The sequence below is a fragment of the Oreochromis aureus genome, linkage group 22, assembly GCF_013358895.1.
Source record: "Oreochromis aureus strain Israel breed Guangdong linkage group 22, ZZ_aureus, whole genome shotgun sequence".
Classification (NCBI taxonomy): domain Eukaryota; kingdom Metazoa; phylum Chordata; class Actinopteri; order Cichliformes; family Cichlidae; genus Oreochromis; species Oreochromis aureus.
The window spans coordinates 11,138,269-11,159,332 of NC_052962.1; the positions used below are offsets into that span (position 1 = coordinate 11,138,269).

Sequence of the window (21,064 nt, forward strand, 5' to 3'; positions counted from 1 at the left end):
CAGCACTATTCCCTTAAAAGTAAACACTGCCCAGAGAGTGGCAGAGGTTTGCCCTCTCTGAGGTTTCCTTCCAAGGAGCAAGACTTTCTTGTAATTCTTTGACATTTTTCTTTGAACATTGGATGCTTTTTCACTCCCTTTCAGTCCAGTCCTTGTATGTCCCGTGTTTTCCCTGTCTTATTGTTAAGTCTCCGTCTGCGTTAGGTGTTCTCATGTTTGGTCATTTCCTGTGTTATTTTGGTACTCTCTGTCTCATGTGGCTACTCAGTTTTCTTTCCCCGAGTCTTGTTTCCCCCGTTTGTCTGCACCTGTGTGTTCCCTACAGCTGCCTCTAGTTCCCATTATTCCCTACTGTGTGTGCATATGAGCCCAATCGGGCCTTTCTCTTTTATCAGTAAATCTCTTTACCCCTCGCAGGGTGTGTCCAGTCTGCCTTAGATCCTGTTATTTACACTTGTAATATTTTCAGTCACTTTTAGTTTGGTTTTCCCTTCCTAAGCATTTTCAGTTAGTTCTGTTCCTGCTCTCATTTCTTCCCCCAAATTTGTTACCCTTTCCTTTCAGACTGTTTCAGCTTCCATTCAATAAAGGTATGCTTTAATTTCCATCTCACCTGCCTATACTAAGTCTGCATTCGGGGTCCTGATCCACAGCTCATGTCAATAACACAGTCTGACAGGCATAAAGTTGTATTTTTGCACCAACAGGGTTCCCAAAGCGCTATTAGCTGATATTCATTGACTTTTAAGCTTGTTAGACTTGGCTAAACTATAAACTGTATTTCAATAACTGAGAGATCACTTGGAAGAATTTGAAATGATTTATTGAGAGAGAAATTTTTGTATTTGGTAATTAGAATCCAACCCATCATGTTAGGATTTAGGACAGGACCTCCCAGAGTCTAGACGCTAGTGGTGGTGAAGAAAGTCTAAGAGAAAGAAAGTCTGAACACAAAGTGGAGGCCGATAGGCTCAAAGAAGGCGGGCGAGAAGATGATTGGACTAGAGTAATGATGTCATTATTTAGATTGACAGCGTGGGAACGCGGTAGATAATGTCAACAGAAAAGCAGCCGAAGACCAATGAAATCATGCAGATGACTGATCACAGATGTTCCTTATTGAACTTACGCATAAGCTTCATTTCTATGTATGTTTACACATTTCAATAAATTTTCCTGGCAAAACATTAAGAAACTGGGGTTTCGCAAGACTTTTTCACATCACTGTATTTATACACAAACATTAAAATGTGAGTACACAAATATATATACATGTGAGCCTTTCACACTGTTACGATGGCACAAAACAACCCACACAGGAGCAATGCACAAAGAAATAAAAATAACATAAAACAAAGTCTGTGAAGAATAGCTTTTTCTCCCCCAAATTACACCTGAAACCTTCACACTCCTGGCAGCTAAATGTCATGTAGCTGCAGGCAATATGAGTAATTAGAGAGCAAGAGTACAGTTCCCGTGGCACACACAAAAAACTTGCTGTTTTATATCACTGGCGCACACTTTCTGCAAAAAAAAAGGGACCGTCATTATAATCTGGGGCTGCAGTGTTCCACACAAAACTGGACTATTTCAGGAATTTCCCTTTAGTTAGTGCATTCAGCCTGCGTCAATCAGCTGCTGTTTCTTTGTAAACTGTAGAAGAAATACACGAGATCAAAAACACACATTCATTATTTACTGTTTCTATTCTATTTTTACTCACTTGATTACACCACAGCAGCTGTGGAGGTCAGTTGTACCACTGCTGAGGTTTTTCGCCCAAAAGTGATGGTTGTATTTTTTGGCGTTGTGGTTTTCCATACAATATGCTGTCCAGTTCAGGCATGAGAGTCCCTGCTTATGGTGATTAAATGGGGGGTTTCTTTCAAATCTTAAATAGACACGCTGTCAGTGTGAACAGCATCATTTGGCACGCAGCAGGAAACAGGCGTGAAATGTGTCACAGAATATGTGCATTACACATATATGTTATACAATAACGATAAAGGTGAAATCTTTAAAGAGTTTTGCTGCCAAAGTGTAAAAGAATATTTCAAATGCTTTAAATGTTTCTCTTGGAATGACTTCTGTTAAATGATGGAAACAGGAAATTCACTCCCAAGGTTACAATGTTTCACTAAATTAGAGATTAACTCTTGGAGCTGATCCAGATGCACGCCTATAACAAAGAATTGAGATGTTTCAGAATGTGATGCTCATACATCAGATATGTTCACATGTACTTATGAAACTGGAGGCTTTGCCTTTATTTTCTAAAGGAACCATCATAAACTAATAGATCATCTTATCTTTGTGCATCTCTGGACTCAATTCGTGCATGATGCTGAGGTATGCAGGTGTCACACCATAGCAAAGTATTACACAGACCTTTGGTTAAAAATGTAGCTTACTTCAAGTTACTGTAATTTAATCCATTTATACTCATAATCAGGTTTGTGGGCTTGGTTCTATTTCTCATGATAAGAGTTTCTTTAAAAATGAATAGCTTCAAATTGCAATCAAAGTTGTTGTAGCTCTTTGTAGCTCTTTGGGAATCACCTTTTTATGGTAAAATGCTATTTTATTCCTGTCAAAATGTGTGTAACCTTTGGCATTGCCATATACATAGATTCAGCTAAAGTAATGGGAACAAATTATGTGTTTTTGTGACAGGCTGCTAAAAACAAAGTGCCCAAAAATACAAATTAAATTGGTTCTTTGCTAAGTTGTCTGTTATGTGTAGAGAAAACAGAGGTTCATTTCTTGAGTTAGGCGCCTTTTTATGCTTGAGTGAGTCACTGGTCAGTGTTAAGTGTTCAAACACATCCCTCTGAAAATGGTCTGGCCCAGGGGCTGGAGTGAAAAAGCAGCCAATGACCAAAGAAAATCTTGGAAAGATCTTTAGAAAGGCTGGAGACCTCTGCGATGTGACTGACAGAAAATAATTTAGAAAAAAAAAATGATGTATTTGTTGATTCAAATGTTTATATGGATTTGTTTTGACATTGACATTGAAGAAATGTCAACACCTTCATGTTTTACTTTCTGTGTATTCTGCTTGGATCTCTTATGCTTTTGTTAGTTTTTTGTGGAGGATCCTGGGGGACCTGTGGATGACATCCTGCCAACTGTGAATCTAACCAATAACAGCCAGCTGGACTACATGGTGGACAACACAGGCAAAAACAAATTTTACCTGCCAGTAAGTACAGCAGTGAGAGGTCAGCAACATGACCTGCAGAGAAAGTACTGCGGGCATCTAAAAAATGACATCTAAACAAGCAAAATGAGACATCTGTGTCTCTGTGTTGTGTTATGTTTGTGTCCAGCTCTGTAACTTTTCTTGGAGTGTAGTAAAACAGGTTTGCAAGATCTTGAGCTGAGCCTTGGTGCAGCCCCTCAGTTCGTCTATCAGAAACAAGCTGTTTTAGCTGTGCTCCCTTTAAGGCAGCATTTGGGGCCTTACAAAACTAAAAGTATCCCACATTTTTATCAAAGTATGTAACATAACTTATCAGTCACACACCACAGCACATGCCAAATTGGGTCATCTGTTGTTGATGTTCCTTTACTCTCTTTCAGTACTTTATCTACTGCTGTATACTGGGCTTGGTGTCATGCTCCGTGTTCTTGAGGATCAACTACGAGCTGAAGATGGTGGTGATGCTGGTCGCCGTGGTAATCTACAACATCATCATCCTCCAGACACATGCAACTCTACTGGATGGATTTAACAAAGCCTTATACCGCACAGATAAACCAGATAGGTACCTGCATGCACTCGTTCTCCCTTTTTCCTCCACACATCCTTTCTGCTTCATTATTTAGGAAATAATGAAATCATTCTTAGGTCAACTTTAGGTTAATATTATCTGTTTGAAACCCTCCGTCACACTGACCCTGCAGCCTGCTCACATCAGTAGAAAAGGGCTTATTAAAATGACTAATGAGACTGGACCACGGGGGAAGACTGATGCTGAGGCAGCAATATCCCAAGTGTCTGTCGATCAACTGCAACCCCTGGAGATGGGGATGATGAATGGCAGCAGTTTGTGTTGATGGAGCTCAATTCACTTTTGACTGACAGCTAGAGTCTCACTGCTGACAAAATCCCATTATGCAAAAAGTTTCCAGGGCACCTAGAGAGACTGCGGAAAGAAAAACTTTTTTTCTCAAGCTCATATTTCTCCTTTTGTTTCTCTTCTTCACCTCGGCTTTTATTAGCATGAAGAGAATACTGCTTTTGCCAGAGCACAGAGGCAAGTAAATAAGAATAGCAATGAAGTGGAAAAACAAAAAGGAAACAGACCAGGGCTGACAAATAATAATTTCCACTTTAGTATCTTGAAGGAGAACTTTAGGTGTGCTGTCTGTGTTATAACAGGCACAGGATTACATATCCACAGTCTGTTGAGTTATAAGCTACAGCTAATAATCATTAAAGTAAGTTGATATGCAAGCTACAGGAATGGAGAATAGAATACATTTTTTAAATGACTGATTAAAGGTAGGGTTAATAGTCTTTTTAGGTTATTTAAAAGAAAATTGTACTCATGAATATTTATGGATTAGTGTTTAATTACATAACAACAAATGGATGCATTCTCATAAATTTATAGTTGATGTATTAAAAATATATAGGAGTGGGTGCAGGCTTTCTGAAGTTTTTAAATACAGTGGCCAGGAAGGATATCTCCCTTCTGACTAAATACATTTTACTTATATGACTACACACCAGCCACATGCATAGTACGTTAGGAGAAGAGAGGGGAGGAGAAGGGAAGTTGTAGGCCTTGGCGTGCTGTGGAGGCACATTTCAATTCATGCCTGCCCTTTTAAACTGCAGACATGAAATATTATACCTGTATTTTATCATCGGAGAAAGGGTCCCCTTTACCAAAAAAAAGGGAAAATGTAAAAGAAAAAGACAAGCAGTATTGATAAAATGTCATCTTATTCCTTCTAACCTCAAGCCTGACCTCCTGAACCAAAGTCAGGGCTCTAACACATTTGCATAAACATGCTCATTTATTCCCCAAATTGTCACAGTTACCTATTGTCAACAGATTAGACATCCATGCATCCTTTTATCCATCCATTCTCTTCCGCTTATCCTTGTCAGGGTCACAGGAGGGTGGAGCCTATCCCAGCTGTCTTAGTGCGAGAGACAGATTAGACATGTGACCCTCATATCTCTGGACAGTTGACGATGAGCTGGCTAGACAGCAAAAGCTGCTTTTCAGCTAAGATTTTGCCAGCTAATGTTGGACTTGAAAGTCCCTTAAATCACACTTTCCCTCTGATAAATAGTCTGATTACATTCTTACAACATATGAGAGTTTATTCACAAAGCATCAGAGTCCAACAGTGTCCCACAGACTTATTTAAGTTAAATGTAAGTTAATGCTGGCTAGATCAGTGCCTAACAGCAGCTAACAGAGGGTAACAGCAGCTAACAGAGGGTAACAGCAGCTAACAAAAGCAAAAACAGCAGTAGTTATGAATAGAAACATCGGGATATCCTCAACAACTCAGTCAAAAGTGAGCTTCACTGACTCATCAACTAGTTCGTTTCAGAGTCCCTTCACAAAGTTTTACAGCTTCCTCCAGAATATAAAAAGTGGATGTTTCTCACCCAACACGGACAGCTGAGGTAAACAGCCGACTCAATAGGGAAAAACTTAGAGGTCAAGAGTCCCTTTGCTGTCTGAGTACACTTACTACAGATGAACCACAGCCAGGGTCTTTGAGTTAACTCAGGGGTAAAAATATAAAACACTGCATAATGTTTAATTGACCTTATCTGTTTTCTGAACCTCGTAGCCATGACTGCTGTGGGTTTCAGTCTAACCTTAATGCTTTTTATCTCTTTTGGCTAACTCAAATGTGTTTGTCCTTTAGCATCTACCATCGTTAGGATTATGAACTTAAATTAGGAGCGGCAGTAAAAACAGAATTCAGCTGACAGCAATCTACTGGTGAAATTTTACACACTTTAAGTTATAAATGGGATAATATGGGCATTTTTCAAATAATGAATAGATAAAAAAGAGAAGAATCTAGCAGTGCTTGTTAATAGTTATGCCAATTTATAACAAACAATTTGTTTATTTCTTTTATTTAAAGAAATAAAACTCAATTGAATGACTGTTTCTTAACTAAAACAAAAAGCTTATCAACTCAAGTAATATCAAGTATTCTAGAGAAAAAGGTAAGGCCATCTTACTGGCAGCTGAAGCTTAGCCCAAACTGAGTGATGCAACAGGACAATGATCTTAAGAAAAGCAGCAAAAAGAAAAGAATCACAGTGCTGCGATGGCCCAATCAGTCCAGACCTCAACCTGACTGAAATGCTGCAGTGAGATTTTAAGATTGCTGTGCATAAACGAATGCCTGCAGATCTCAATGAACTGAAGCAACACTGTAAAGAAGAGTGGGCCAAAATCTCTCCACATTGATGTGAGAGACTGCTAAAGTCATACAGCAAACAGTTACAAAGAAAAGGCCAAACGTAGCAGTCAGTCAGTCCATCTCAGACATACAGTCCTTTTGAATAAACCTCAGTTTCATGACTTAAGCACCCTGTGCACTTTTCTGTGAAAGATCTGCAAATGTCTGATCAGCTTTTATTGTTTCTATTAAGATTTGCACATTCATCTAACAACTAGGCAGCTGCAGCAGCACCTTAGCACCCAGCGACACACAAACACACTCACTTTGCCACTTTACTTAGTGACAATAGCAGAGAAAACTACACGCTGAAAAGTGTGGTTACGCGTAACTAGAGCTGATGCTGAGAATACTCATTTTCACAAGTGTGACAAGTGTTTTTTCTCTCTCTCTGTCTCTGCTGTTGGTACGTTTGAATGAAGCTGTGAGGAACATTAACATACAGATGCATGTTTTATCATAGACACTGATGAAGCAATGTCACAAACCCTGTGTCTAGGTCAATGTTGCCAAAGGTATTCACTCACCACCCATCTAAATCACTTCCAATCACTTCTATGGCCACAATTACATAAAATCAAGAAAAACGAAACTGCTCCTGCAAACATTTGTGAAAGAATGTGTTGCCAGTGTGGTACATTGATAGGATGCCACCTAAGCAGTTGTGAAATTTCCCCACTACTAAGTATTCCACAGTCAACTGTTAGTGGGATTATAACAAAGTGGAAGTGAGTGGGAATGACAGCAACCGAGCTATGAAGTGATAGGCCACGTAAAATCAGATTCGGGTCAGTAGATGCTGAGGTGCGTAGTCCAGAGAAGTCCCCAACTTTCTGCAGAGCCAATTGGTACAGACCTCCAAATGGGCCTTCAGATTTGATCAAGAACAGTACATAGAGAGTTTCAAGGAATGAGCTTCCAAGTGCAATGTAAAGTGTCGGATGCAGTGGTGTAAAGCACACTGCCACGGGGCTCTAGAGCAGTAAAGACATGTTCTCCGGACTGACGAATCACACTTCTTCATCTGGATATCCAGTGGGTTTGTACCCTTCTGACTGTGTTGTGCCAAGCATAAAGTTTGCTGGAAAAGGGATTATGGTGGGGGTTTGCTTTTCAGGAGTTGGACTGGGACCCTTAGTTCTATGAAAGAAACTCTTGAAACAGAGCTGGCCGCTTCCTGTTCCAACACAACATGGATGAGCGAGTTTGTTGTGGATGTACTTGACCAGCCTGCACAGAGCCCTGACCTCAACCTGATAAAACATCTTTGGGTAGAATAAGAGCGGAGTCTGCGAGCCAGGACCAGGGTCCAACGTCGGCGTCTGACTTCACAAATGCACTTCAGGAAGTGGTCAAAAATTCCCATAAACACACTCCTAAACCTTTAGGAAAGCATTCCGAGAAGGGTGGAAGCCCTTATAGCTACAAAGGGTGGGCTGACATCATATTAAACTATGAATTAAGAATGGGATGTCATTCAAGTTCATATGAAGGCAGATAACTTAATATATATAAATATATATATATATATATATATATATATACACATACATATATATATATACATATACACACATACATATATATATATACATATACACACATACATATATATACATATACATATACACATATACATATACATATATACATACATATATATATGTGTGTGTGTATTTTAAAACTTATTTATTTATGGCCTTAGTTTAAAAGGGGCTCAGTGATTTGTAAAATAACAGTCGGTACCCATACTTTTTACCAAATGTTACTGAAGCAGGAGGAAAAACTGCATTTTATGGGCTTTCCTGTGGATTCATGCACAAACCTGGTTTACCAGTAGCTGTTTCCAGCAGTAGTATGGAGTGTATGTGTGATGGATTCAATCCATCACACATACACTCAGTTTGTGTGTGAGAGCATTAAACTTTTGAATTTTCAGAATAAAACGCTGAATGTTGTTATGGCATTTCCCCCTCTTTTCAGACCGGGAGTCCTGAAGGATCTAAAGACCATGGGTTCTGTATCTCTGTTCATCTTCTTCATTACGCTACTGGTCTTAGCCAGGCAGGTGAGCAGCTTCCTCAAAGTGGGCTCGTGTAATGTTTTCCCTTTGAACCCCACCCTTCTTTTCAGGTCATTCAGCACAGTCACAGAATCAGTGACTCAGTGGAGTAGCGATGTTTTTGGGGAGATTTAGCCCCGGTCGATCTGGAACAACTTTTATGACTTTGTAGAAATTATTCTGGAACAGATGAAAGACAGTTAAACAGTGTTGGAGGACTTGGCTCATTATAAAGAAAGATCAAAATATCTTTGGAGCACTAGATCTGCCAGTTTGGCCCACTGCCTCCATCTCCTCTGTGCCCACCATCCTCACTTCGTGAGACCCAAACTCATCTGACACACATTGGGTGTTTGTGTTTTATCTTTTTTTTTTTTTGTGAGGTATACCATCCATCATCTCTGACCTCAAAGCTGATGTTTGGGACAGAAGGACAGCCACAAGAGCTTTAGTACCCAAACTGGGGCTCCTCTGAGAGGCACAGTTGGTCCAAACTAGCTCCCTGTGTTGTTCTCATTCTGGGTCACTCTCAGCAGAAAAGAGGGGGGACTTTGTTATGGAAACACAACTTTGCTGAGAGAAACTCTTTGTCACGTACAGATCATGAGGTAATTGGGTTTATTTTTTTTAACAATGCTTTTGGGTTATCGAGAAATATCATTTCTAAAACAGGTCAAAAGGTCTTTCAAGTGGTATTGCCCACATTGTCCACTGGAGTTGGCTGTATATGCTTTAGGCTGCTATTAAGAAATTTGCCTTACAAATTCTTCATCTTTAGCTCTAATGAGGCTTTTCCCAGGCATTTAGTCAAAGAGAGGGGAAAGCAGGTTACCATAAACAAGGCATCTGTAATTCATCCCTGAAGAACAGCTGCGCAATGGAGCAAAACTCATTTATAGACTTTTTAGCTGTTTTCTTAACAGCATCTGATATGAGCTCTACTTCTTTCGGCCTACTTTTTCAGCCTAAAAGAGGTACTGGAATTTATCGTGCCACAAAACTGTACATACTCATACCGTGCATAGGCGCATATATACATGCGCACGCACAAGTGGTTCAGACTTGCTGTCCTCAGAGGGCAAGAAGCTCGTCCGTATTTGCATTTCAGCCTCAGGCTATCAACACTATGGCGCAAGATCTCAGCGCAGAGCTGTATAGGCCCTCACTGTTAGTCTTCTAAATTGGCACCATACTTTAATCTCAGGGGAAACTTACTCAGTGCACACATACATCATCCACACTGCGAACCACACACATGAAGTACATCTCACAGGAGACTAAAAAGGCTCCCACGCACACGCAAACACACATCGTAGGGGCCAGCCCACAAGAAGCCTGCAGCGTTCACATACATGAGAGCATAATGATGGTGCGTTCAGGGGATGCTGCCTGATGCACACACACTCCTGGGATGTTTTGACCTCCCTATATGAATCTTCCTGACATATTTAGATGGTTCAAAACTACCTCAAGCATGAATAAGCAAAGGGCGGAAAAAACAAAAAAGAAGCAGTGGCTATCTTTTATGTAAAACAGCCCTGTCTGTTCTCGATTTCCTTGAGCCATCATAGCGGAGCCTCACGCATTGTTTCATTGTTGTATTATTGGAACTTTAATTTTCTATGAATACCAAGCATGCCCTTTAGTTTCAGTCGGTTAGGTTGCTCGAGATAGCCTATGAAGTTTCCGTTTGGTGGCGATGATTAGAATGGGATACGGGCAGCCGGTCGCTGAGAAATGCTCCCATACCATGGACGAATATCTGGAAGAGGGTAGATGTTTTTACAGCATCCTGTCTGTGATTAGATTTGTGTTATAAAAAATTAATATTTGCATTTAACTCTAATTTAAAATTCGCTTTCTTCTCTGTGTATTAGTTGTTTTTTTCCCCTGTTTTTGGTTCAAGTTTCTACTGAGAGAGTGCTGGGTGTGAATGACGCTGGTGTCTCTTTACTCTGTGTCCTCCTGTAACAGAATGAATATTACTGTAGGTTAGACTTCCTGTGGAGAGACAAGTTCAAGAGGGAGTGTGAGGAGATCGAAACCATGGAGAACCTCAACCGGGTTCTGCTGGAGAACGTCCTACCAGCTCACGTGGCCGAACACTTCCTGGGACGAAACTGGAAAAATGAGGTAGAGTGTTGTATTGTTATGCATTCCTGTTCCAGTGTACCCATTGTTAGCACTAGTACTATAGAAGTAAAGCCTTCTCCGGTTTATTAGCAGATTTATGGACATTTAATTACAATAACCAGCACTGAACCTAAAATTAGGATACTCATTTCTGTGTGCTGAGACTGGACTGAGTTATTACTCTATAAATGAGAATGAGCTTTAATGCACCCATCTTTTCACCTCGGGTAACATCCCTGCGTCATTTCTTTTCCCTTTTCAACTTTCCCGAACCTTTTTTCAGGAGGTGAAAAGCTTTAATCAAAAAAAGAAAGAAAAGAAAAGAGTAAAGAATAGCACATTGTGAGTGTTATGTTCTGAAATCAGCAGTTTCCCCAGGAAATTACTCAGTTGGACCAAAAAACACTGGCTCCCCAGAAATATTAAGTATTGAAATGAGATTTAGTACTTAGAAAAGAACCTGTTTCACGCTGTTATATAATTATATTACATAATATAGTTGTTTTTATTTCATATATACCATCCAGAAAAATACAAAATATCAAACTAATTGTGTAAAGACGTAGTTCAAGTCGGCCACAAAGCCGAGCTCAGCCGTTATCCCAGAAGATACGTTGATCCTGATGTCAGCCCCATCACCATAGATACAGCTGATACCCTTCTAAATATCCAATGAGCAAATTTCTCATAGACTCCGTCACACGGGCCTCGAGACCAGTCAGTGACTGTTTGGGAAACACTTGTTAGTAGGGAAAACTAAGTATTTCCCAGTCGGTTGGTGGGTAGTTGTGGAAGGTTTCTGGCTGTCGCTATGTGAAACTGGCCACGGCTAATATGTGGAAATGGTGACCGTTCACCTAAACCTTGCAGCAGTAAGATGTAACTTGGAAGGTGAAGGCATTCCACTTTTTTAAGTTTCAGTAGTTTTTTTGCAAACAAGTGGGCATCTTCCATACATGCTGTGGGTGATCATGGCAGTCTGCTGGCAACAGAAGTCAACGCAAGGAGGTTTTCAGCACTTTCATTGTGACCGATATCAGCCTGTGACAGCCAGCAACCACTTGCCAGCTGGTCAGGAAGGTTATATTTTCTCCCAGCAACCGGTGGTTGGCCTCTAATCCTATGTGAATGAGGTCTACGCTGCCATAGTCTCCCCACCAATGCTGTGTACCTGCAAGCCGCTTTACAACCCAACTCCACCTGATTAAGTCCTAATGCTATATTTGACTTAATTAGGGTCATATCTGTCGTCATTGATGTTTCCTCTGTTTCATGGTTGGCGTCTTCATGATACTCTACTAGAATAGCACACGCCACCAAGCATAAATCAGTGCAGATGGAAATAATCTTCTTTTGACTATCGTGGTACTGACTGAAAAATACATGATAAAAACTGCATATTTTATATGTGCTGTTAACGCATATCCTTTGTAATGATATTCCTTATCTGTCATATTGTTCACATCATTTTCTTTCCAAGTGGAGTTTAATAAACACATTCCCTTTTCATTTCTGTTATTTCACTCTTTCCACAGACGCTGTAATAGACGTGGCCTACTTGCTTAACATACTTTCCATTCTCGTGCTTCACCTCAGTTGCTCCGCTCTTACTTCTGTCTGTCTTGTAATGAACGCTGTTACTATTTTGCTCCTGCAAACACCCAGAGTCCCCCCGCAGACATGATTAAAGCTTCTTCGTATTTATTTAAAGAGTCGGTGTCATTGTTCAGCACGAGCTATTCAGCTCATAGATTTCCTTCACCTGTGCCAGATCAATACAACCCATAGAGCCGTTATCTTCTTCTCGCTTGTTACCAGGACCTTTATCATCAGTCGTACGAGTCGGTGTGTGTGATGTTCGCCTCCATCCCAGACTTCAAAGAGTTTTATACTGAGTCTGATGTCAATAAGGAGGGACTGGAGTGTCTCCGTCTTCTCAACGAGATCATAGCAGACTTTGATGAGGTAAACTCCTCTCATATTGATAATCCTGGCTGTCTCAGTCACAATGGAAAAAGGAAAAAAAGAAAAAAATAACCTTCCCTGCTGCTTTTTTTTGAGAAGCAATCACACTTGGTTATTATGCTCTAAAGTAGCAGGGAAAGCAGAAGAAAATGCCAGCGTTTGGCTGAAAGCCACAGCTATTTCCTGCTTCTTGTAGATGTAATGTAATGGGCTCTTTTCCTCCTGCGCCCGCAGCTGCTGTCCAAGCCAAAATTCAGCGGAGTGGAGAAGATTAAGACCATCGGTTCTACCTACATGGCTGCGACTGGACTCAACGTGACGCCAGGACCAGAGTGTGCACAGGCAAGTTTCTACACACGTCTGCAGTCACAAAGAGCCACACAGTGTTTACTGCTGCTCCAGACAATCTGCATATCATTCAAGCACCAGTGATTCATTACTGCACTTTGAATACATCAGTGTAAGCAAATTAGATCATCGTTCAGAAATGTGGCAGCACTGTGCTTTGTTTAAAAGAAAAAAACCTTCCTGATTGGTGGAAATCTGCTTAATTGACATTTGCAAAGCCCCCAACACCCACCCAAACCCCCAGTCACTGTTGCTGCACCTGCATCTTCTAGCAGAGCACATAATGTAGTCTGCAGGGATAAGAGCGTTCTGCACTCAGAATCCTTGGTAATTTTTATAACAATGCGTAGCTGATTTCACACAGGGGCATACAGAAGCAGGCGTCTCTTTTAGCTGATGGCTGATTTGCTGCACTGCTGCGGGCTGATTGTATCAGCCGTTGCCAACTTTGTCACTTTTTAATGTTTCCAGCTCGCTGATTTCAGATAAAGAAGCATGTAAAGCTTAAAAAAAAAACCACTTGATCGCACAATACTGTACATGACATCAGTAAATAACATGGGGGGATTAGCTTTGTTTTGAATTAAGTGTTTTTGTTCCGGTATTTTAAATTAAAATGGAATGAGAGCAATTTAGATCAGTCACAGCCCTGTCTAGATCATTGGTTCTGTGTAGAGAACCAGGATTTATCTTTTTTAAAGGCTTTGCCTTACATCTGGACATGAAAAGGTTTTGAGGATTTTAGCATTAACTCATTAAGCAGCAAGTTTGGGAAACTAGCTTACTCCTAACCACTTTTTGTGGTGTTACGGAGACAAGAATTCCCCAGATTCTAGGGATGTGCGTAGTTATTAAATTAAACAATTAAATTAAAAGCCTTAACCCTTGCGAGTCAGAAATATTATTAGTCAGTTGAGCTATGCGACAACAAATAAGGGGAACATCTTGTAAGAGCATTGAGATTTGGAAGTATTTTCATGTAGGAAATGCTGGCTAGGTGTAATAAACTATAAATGTAACATTTTATTACGGCCCAACCGTAACCGTGTCATTATACAAACAAATCCAGCCACGGCTTGGAAACCTGTTTCTGTTGCTATCCAGCTGTGCTGCTGTAAACTTCATCTCCAAAGCGTTTACTGCCCAGTGTAAAACCAAACTACTATCACTTTAAAAACATAAACAGTCACAATCTCGTACTAGTATCCCCTGTGACTATTTTCTCTTCATTACCCTCAGGAACACGACAGACAGTACATGCACATTGGCACAATGGTGGAGTTTGCATTTGCTCTCGTTGGGAAGCTGGATGTCATCAACAAGCACTCTTTTAATGACTTCAGACTGCGGATCGGTGAGAGCTCTTCCCCGTAGCATGAACACGGCACAGATTTCACTTTACATAAAGGTGTGTAATCATTCTGAAATGTTAACTGCTTTGTCTATTTGTAAGGCATAAACCATGGGCCAGTGATTGCAGGAGTAATTGGGGCCCAGAAGCCTCAGTATGACATCTGGGGAAACAGTGTGAATGTGGCCAGTAGGATGGAAACCACTGGGTTGCTGGGAAAAATACAGGTGGGATGTCTTACAAAGCACTCTTGTATTTCTTGTAAAATTTTATTTAATTGTAATTTTTTAACCATATCTCATCCTTCTGTGCAGGTAACAGAGGAGACACATGACATCTTAACAAAATTAGGGTACATGTGTTCGTGCCGCGGCATCATCAATGTGAAGGGTAAAGGAGAGCTGAAGACCTACTTTGTTCACACAGAGATGACCAGATCTCTGTCACAAGGGACCGTGATGCCTTGAGCACGCCACACTAACCGAACAAATAGACTTGACGACACAATTGCGCACACAAAGTGGCCGTAGAAGTGATTTGTCATTCTCTGTTAAGTAAAACCCATTACCAGAAGCCAGCAGCACGACGGATAGATGATTGTAAAGAACCACTTTTGTCCTTAGCAGCACAGTGTAAGCTGGAGCCAAGGTGCACCGCCGCAGTCCTTCAAGGCTGCACTTAAGATGGTTTTCACATCTCAAGTGTAACAAGGACTTCACTCCGAGGGGTCACTTGACTGTCTAAAGGAGTGCCTGACTCAAAGGGAGGTTTGCTAAATTAGTGCAGCTCTCAAGGACCGCAGTCACCCGTCTGTACAATAGTAGCGGTGTGGAGCTAATTACCCATGCCAGTGTTGCTGTGCTTCAGAGCCTTACACTCGAGCAAACTGAGCCTCCTGCCGAGCTGTGTTTTTTTTTTTTTTTTCCCCTATCTACGCTTGGTTGGCAATGTGAGCCGGTTTGTTCCATTTTATTGCAAATGGATGTTACAATAGTTTATTGTCATATACAGCTATTGTTGCCAACAAAATGCCAGCGTGATGGTTAGTTTGCCAGAACCTGTGATTTGTATTTATAACTACTGAGCCGCGTTTGTGTCCCACTCGAGCAGGTGGACTCGGGCGCAGACTCAAAAGTAGAGGTTTCTTTTTTATAATCCATCTGGAACCAAACCAACCGCATGTGTGTAAATGTCCACTGCCATTCTTTTGTTATTCATTAAACATTTGTATATAAACTGACGTCCTTTGTCTGTCTTTGGTTTAGTGCTCTAAACAGAAGTGCATGATGAAAGATCTATCACACTGTAAACACAGGACGTATTCACAGGAGTCAGTAGCTAATTAGTTTCATTAGCTTTAAAGTTGTGATGCTCATTTCCATTTCTGTATCTTTAGTCTTACTCTGCTTGAATCACAGTTCAAAATAACCTTTACAGTATTTACCTGCTCAGAGCTATTTCACTCTCTGCCTTCCACCTTCCTTTAAGCTAGCTTTCTCTTGATTGGCTGCCCCTCATAAACAGAAGGTTTCAACTTACAATATTAGGATTTTTTTACCTTTCTGACATGGCACAGAGCCAAGAGTCAAAACCCTGATAACCAACAGCTAATCTCACTGTCATTACAAGCTTGATAATGATTATTTGAACATCTGTTCATGTTTATTTTGAGCGTCTTTTGCTATAAATATATGTACTACATATATATACAGGTTCATAAAAAGGTAACCTTTCATATATTCTATATTCATTGCTCACAATTGCAAAGATTTTAAATCTTTTAAAAAATATCATTGTGGTTTATGGCTCCTGAGATTTAGAAATTCAGTACACAATATATATTAGATGAAGATGCTTTACAATATTGAAATGACCAACTTCTGAAAAATATATATATTTCTACACTGTGCTGGTTGAGGCTCGCTTATCATTAATTCCAGGATCAATGCAGCGCACTTACAGCTTATGGCACAGCTAAAATGTTCTTGATCACAGCTTTCAGCTCAGGTGTTTCCTATCTTCCTTTTGTAGTAGTTTAATAATACACCACAGTGTGAGGTACAGATCAGGTGAGTTGACTGGTCAATCGTGTACAGTAATAACATGGACAGCAAAACCGTCCGGTAGTACTCTAAGTGCTGTGGGCAGGTGTGCTGAGTGCTGCTGGAAAAGGAAGTGAGCATGTCCATAAAGACTGTCAACAGATGAAACCATGAAGTTCATTTTAATTCATTCCAATTTAATTGTATTTTTACTGCCTTAAATCACACTTGTATCAATGTGCTTTATTGTCAGGTTAAAACCTTAAAATAATAGAGAAAACCCAACAATCAGACCACTCCCTATGAACAAACACTTGGTGACAGTGGAAAGGAAAAACTCCCTTTTAATGGGAAGAAACATGCGGCAGAACCAGGCTCAGAAAGGGGCAGCTATGGACTGTTTGAGGTTGAGGGAGACAGACAGGACAAAAGACATAATACGGACGAGAGCCTGGTAGAGTTGTGGTAGATGGCTAATAGACTTTGGACTTGATAAAACTGCACTAACACCAGGAAATATTATAGGCCGGGGTATTTCTTGTCACTGTAACCTTGAAACACCACCTCCTCTAACAGCTTCCTAACATCACTGCAGTTCTAGCACCACATACATTTAAATCTTGTCAAGTTTCTAAGAATAAAAGCTCTATTTCAGCCACAGTACAAAGGCAGAAGCAAATGAGAGCTGTCTGCACTCAAAAAAAAATCTTATCGTGTAGGAGGCTGATCTCTGTTGCGTGGGTTTAGTATTTATACACAAAAAGAATCTGAGAACTTAGTGAACCGAGGAGGTTAGTGAGGTAAAAAAAAAAAGTATTTATGTAAGGCGAGCGGAACTAAAAAAAACCAGTAAGAAAAAAACAGATCAAATGCAGGGAGTGCAGCGCACACTGATGTAGAAGCTAATTTAAAAAGAATGGGTTGTTCAAATGATCAATAAAAGTACCTGAGAGAAACTGGCCAGCTACTCCAACACTGGCTTCAACCTTTCAAATTTGCTCCACACAAAATCCCATTACAAAAATTCACATTATTCCTGACACCCAGAATGTAAAAACAAACATCACACAAGAAGGCAGTCAGAAAACAAAATCTAATCTTTGAGCCATACAGAGAATTCAGCTACTAAATCTGGGAAGTACGTTATGATTCACTTCAGTCTCCACTGAAACTTCACATTATATTCATGCTGATTGAAGAAGAAAATGTAGGTTGACTTTCTTAGAAAATAAAGGTCTTTTCTAGTCATTAAGAATAAAAATCTGTCTTGCTACTATAGTCAACAGTTATGTCAATGGGTTAAATTTTTACACTTGTATTCTTTTACTAAACAATCTACAGAGCACAACACTTTTTATTATTAAAGTTTCCACAGTGAGAAAAAAACACTTAACCTTCATGCACTGACACGTCAGACTTTTAAGAAGGTATCACTGATCCGTATCCTTCTTCCACACTCCATAAGATCCCATTTTTCATGTAGATTTCAGATTTAATGCAAGCAACACGAGCATACTGCCTCTCTGTGAAGTAGAGTGCAGGAGCGGGACGACGGCCATACTCTGACGAGGACAGCACCGGCACAGTTCTGGACCTCTCCTGGAAGGGAGCAGCACAGCCACATGGAAGAAGTGTTAAAGCTGCGCTAGCTGTGATGCATGTGTTGGACTTCTCTTTCCACAAAGTTGCATATTTTAAAAAGAGGACGTTTAGGGAAACTTGAAGCAGGATGTTTCCACAGCAATTATGTTCATATGACAAAGTTACATTAAGGTAATATGTGTCAGGCCAACTTCATTTTTAACCAGCACTATCATTTTGTTTTCAGGTGCAATTTGTTGTATACATTAAACTGAAAACAAGAAAATATATATATATATATCTATATACATATATACGTATATATATATACAGTATATGTACACACATATATATATATGCAATCCTATCAGTGGTGGGGTTATTATATTTTTATATTTATGTTTAGCAAAAGGAAGCTTTGCCACGCTCTTACTTTTTAGTCTATTTGCATAATGACATTTGCTAAATTGGCACTAAACAAAAGAGACAGCTGAGGGAAAAAGGTTGTACAGTTTCTACCAAACATTGAAATCCATTCAGTATTGGTTAAGTCAAAAATAAAACAACCAGGGGCATCAGAATCATTTGGATCATTTAGATTTTTTTTTCTTCTGGCACCATGGCAGCCTTTTTTTAAACAACATTATCTCCTGCTAAAGTTGATTTTTTCTTGCTAATTGTTACCTATATAGCTAGTTTTGTGTCTTAAATTTCATAAGGACCACAGTGTAACTGTACCTGATTTTCAGGTGAACAGAGACATTAATCTGAGCGGTAAAAAGAAATGTGGAGGCGTTGCACAGAAGCAATGTTTCTGTGGCATGAATACTGAACTGCTAGCTGTTGGAACGTGTCCGTATTACTTGCTGAAAGGATTCGTCATTCCTGTTGTTGTTTAAATCAGCACACCGCAGCTGTTACAGATGTAGCTAATGGATTCCTCCATCAGCTGTTGCAGACACAGTTTATGGATTCCTCCATCAGTTAAGACAGAAGTCATTGAAAAAAATGACTGTGGCTGTGGTTAGTGACCACACACTTCACCACTCACTGGACATACAGCTAAACACCTTGTATAACATATTTCTGAGCTGCGGCTACCAGGACAACTTTATCACCTCAATACAACTATTACCTATAATACAGCTATATTTCCACCTTTTATTACAAGATGCAAATTAAGTAAAATTGTGGCTCTTTGTTATAAAACATCATATCTAGGGTGTCCATTAGAAAACAATGCTATAACAACAACTAACTGTTAACTGTTTAAACCCCAAAACCAGACCAGTGAATCTGTTGCTTTGAAGTGTACAGCTTCAGGTTGATAACTAAACCTGCTACTGTCCTGATCAGTAAGATGGTTGAAATAAAGGTATTTTAGCACTTAATGAAACTATCGTGGTTTGGTCCTCTGATTAGATTCCATTTAGTCTCTTTCTTATTGCTACGTCCCACACTGACAGAAATGAAAGCTGCCCTCAAAAATTGCATGAACTATCCCCTGTTGTCTTTGGGAAAACTGAAATACACATGCTGCTCATTATTATCGAGGGCACTAAGGTGTCTCTGGGTGGGCTTTTTCAATAGCTCTGTTAACACCAGGAACCTCTGACTTCAGAAAGGTCAGGCAGTATGTGCTTCTGGCTCTGGTAGGTCTATATTTTTACAATTATATTCAGTGGAAACAGAAGAAGAAAAATAGAACACTGTCATCACGCTCTAATGAGTAAAAAATAAAACATTTTTAAATTATAATTATTATTCTCATTTTTAACTCTAGAATTTTTGTTCTTGGAGTAGGCGGCAGTAATTTAATGCATGCAAGTTTGTTATATGTTCTGTATTTTAGTGGCTGTAAGAGGTGTATGCACTACATTACGTGACCATTACCTCTTTGTTTATGTCAAGTCCTCTTCCTTTCCAGTGTTTTCTGTCATCCCGGGGGAGCCTCATATCATAACCCTCAACATGGTTGTTTAATCGGTCATACATGGACACATCTGAGACCTAAATGTGGAGAGGAAAGAGTTCAGCATTCAAAGTATTTCCTGTTGTGGAAGGAGACGCTTTTTTTTGTCACTTTGGGCAATGGGAAGTGTTAGTAGTAGAGGGGAACGCAAGAGTCCTAGTAAATACATAATAAATGTACAAATATACAAAGGGTGAGTGCTGAGCTTTTTATATAGTTTATAATTTAAAAGGAGTTCAAAAGCACCAACGCAACTTTATTAAGAAAAGAGTTGTTAACTGGAGACTATAACTGAGCGTTATCCTAAAAAGCACTCAGTAATAAATATAACTGGCTAGGTTCTGTTAGCTAACCAGTGTTACCTTCGGTTCGTTGTTAAAGTAGGACATTTGTTTGGACTCATTTCTTCGCGGTGGGATGTAGCTGAAGGCTGACAGTGTAGCCAGCGGTTTGGTTTTTGCCTCCAGTGAAACGTCCATCGTTCTAACTCAAAACCTGTCTCAAAACCCCAGAAAAGTCCAGTCTTAGGACACAGGCGTCTGGGGTTGCTAAGATACCAACCTAGCAACTTGATGTGCTGCCTTCACATGCTCTTGGAGTTTCGTGTACTTCTGAGTTTCTTACTGCTGGAGGTTTTAAATCAAGTGTTTTCAAATCAGGTGTGCTAAACCTAAGAATCAGGCTACAGACTCCAATCCCGCCCACTGGATTTCCTTGGAAAACATGAAGGAGGGCGTACATTTTGGAATTCTGTGTTTTCATAACGTTTACAGCTTTTCCTAATGAGAAATACCTCTGCAATATTCTTCACAGTACACCAAAGTAATAGATAAACAATTAAATGACAGAAAAGGTTTTTTTCACTATCTACTATAGAAATTTCTGGTTTTTTACAATATGTTCGTGCTAAAATAATTAATAAAATAGGACCTTATTGTGAATTAACAATAACTTTGCCTTTTTTTAAGTTACAGTATAGTCTGATGTGTTTGGTTTCTTTTTTGTACCTGTTCATTTGAAGGACCAAAGTTTTTTGGTCCTTCAAAAACCTACTCAAACTTTTTCTGTAATTTGACAGGTATACCTTTAACAATTAAGCCCCAAAGAGTCGTGCGGACAGATTTCCTTCATGAAATAGAGTGCATGTTTTTATCATGAAG

General features: G+C 39.8%; 2 protein-coding genes across 3 annotated transcripts in view; one reads left to right on the top strand and one right to left on the bottom strand.

Moving 5' to 3' along the window:
- Positions 1-15,550, top strand: part of adcy2b (adenylate cyclase 2b (brain)) — a 64,994-nt gene extending 49,444 nt beyond the window's left edge. For both annotated transcript variants that reach the window (XM_031731155.2, XM_039606097.1), the window contains 9 exons: positions 3,083-3,202; positions 3,583-3,767; positions 8,434-8,518; positions 10,487-10,645; positions 12,464-12,610; positions 12,845-12,952; positions 14,198-14,312; positions 14,412-14,536; positions 14,624-15,550. In XM_031731155.2, the coding sequence (XP_031587015.1) occupies positions 3,083-3,202; positions 3,583-3,767; positions 8,434-8,518; positions 10,487-10,645; positions 12,464-12,610; positions 12,845-12,952; positions 14,198-14,312; positions 14,412-14,536; positions 14,624-14,776 (1,197 nt within the window). In that variant the 3' untranslated portion in view covers positions 14,777-15,550. The remainder of the gene's footprint in view (positions 1-3,082; positions 3,203-3,582; positions 3,768-8,433; positions 8,519-10,486; positions 10,646-12,463; positions 12,611-12,844; positions 12,953-14,197; positions 14,313-14,411; positions 14,537-14,623) is intronic.
- An 822-nt stretch (positions 15,551-16,372) lies between these two features.
- Positions 16,373-20,518, bottom strand: c22h5orf49 (chromosome 22 C5orf49 homolog). Its single transcript, XM_031731063.2, has 3 exons — positions 20,267-20,518; positions 19,826-19,942; positions 16,373-17,950 (listed from the first exon to the last, which is right to left on the bottom strand). Exons 1-3 carry the CDS (start codon positions 20,381-20,383, stop codon positions 17,771-17,773), a joined length of 414 nt encoding a protein of 137 aa, XP_031586923.1. The 5' UTR covers positions 20,384-20,518; the 3' UTR covers positions 16,373-17,770.
- Between the last annotated feature and the right edge of the window lie 546 nt (positions 20,519-21,064).

What these genes read in the sequence shown, in the direction of transcription:
- c22h5orf49 (XM_031731063.2), bottom strand. Translation starts at nt 20,383, where the DNA reads ATGGACGTTTCACTGGAGGCAAAAACCAAACCGCTGGCTACACTGTCA. An exon ending in ACTTTAACAACGAACCGAAG is followed by an intron (nt 19,943 to 20,266) that starts GTAACACTGGTT and finishes CTCCACATTTAG; the next exon opens with GTCTCAGATGTGTCCATGTA. An exon ending in GACTTGACATAAACAAAGAG is followed by an intron (nt 17,951 to 19,825) that starts GTAATGGTCACG and finishes GCTCCCTTCCAG; the next exon opens with GAGAGGTCCAGAACTGTGCC.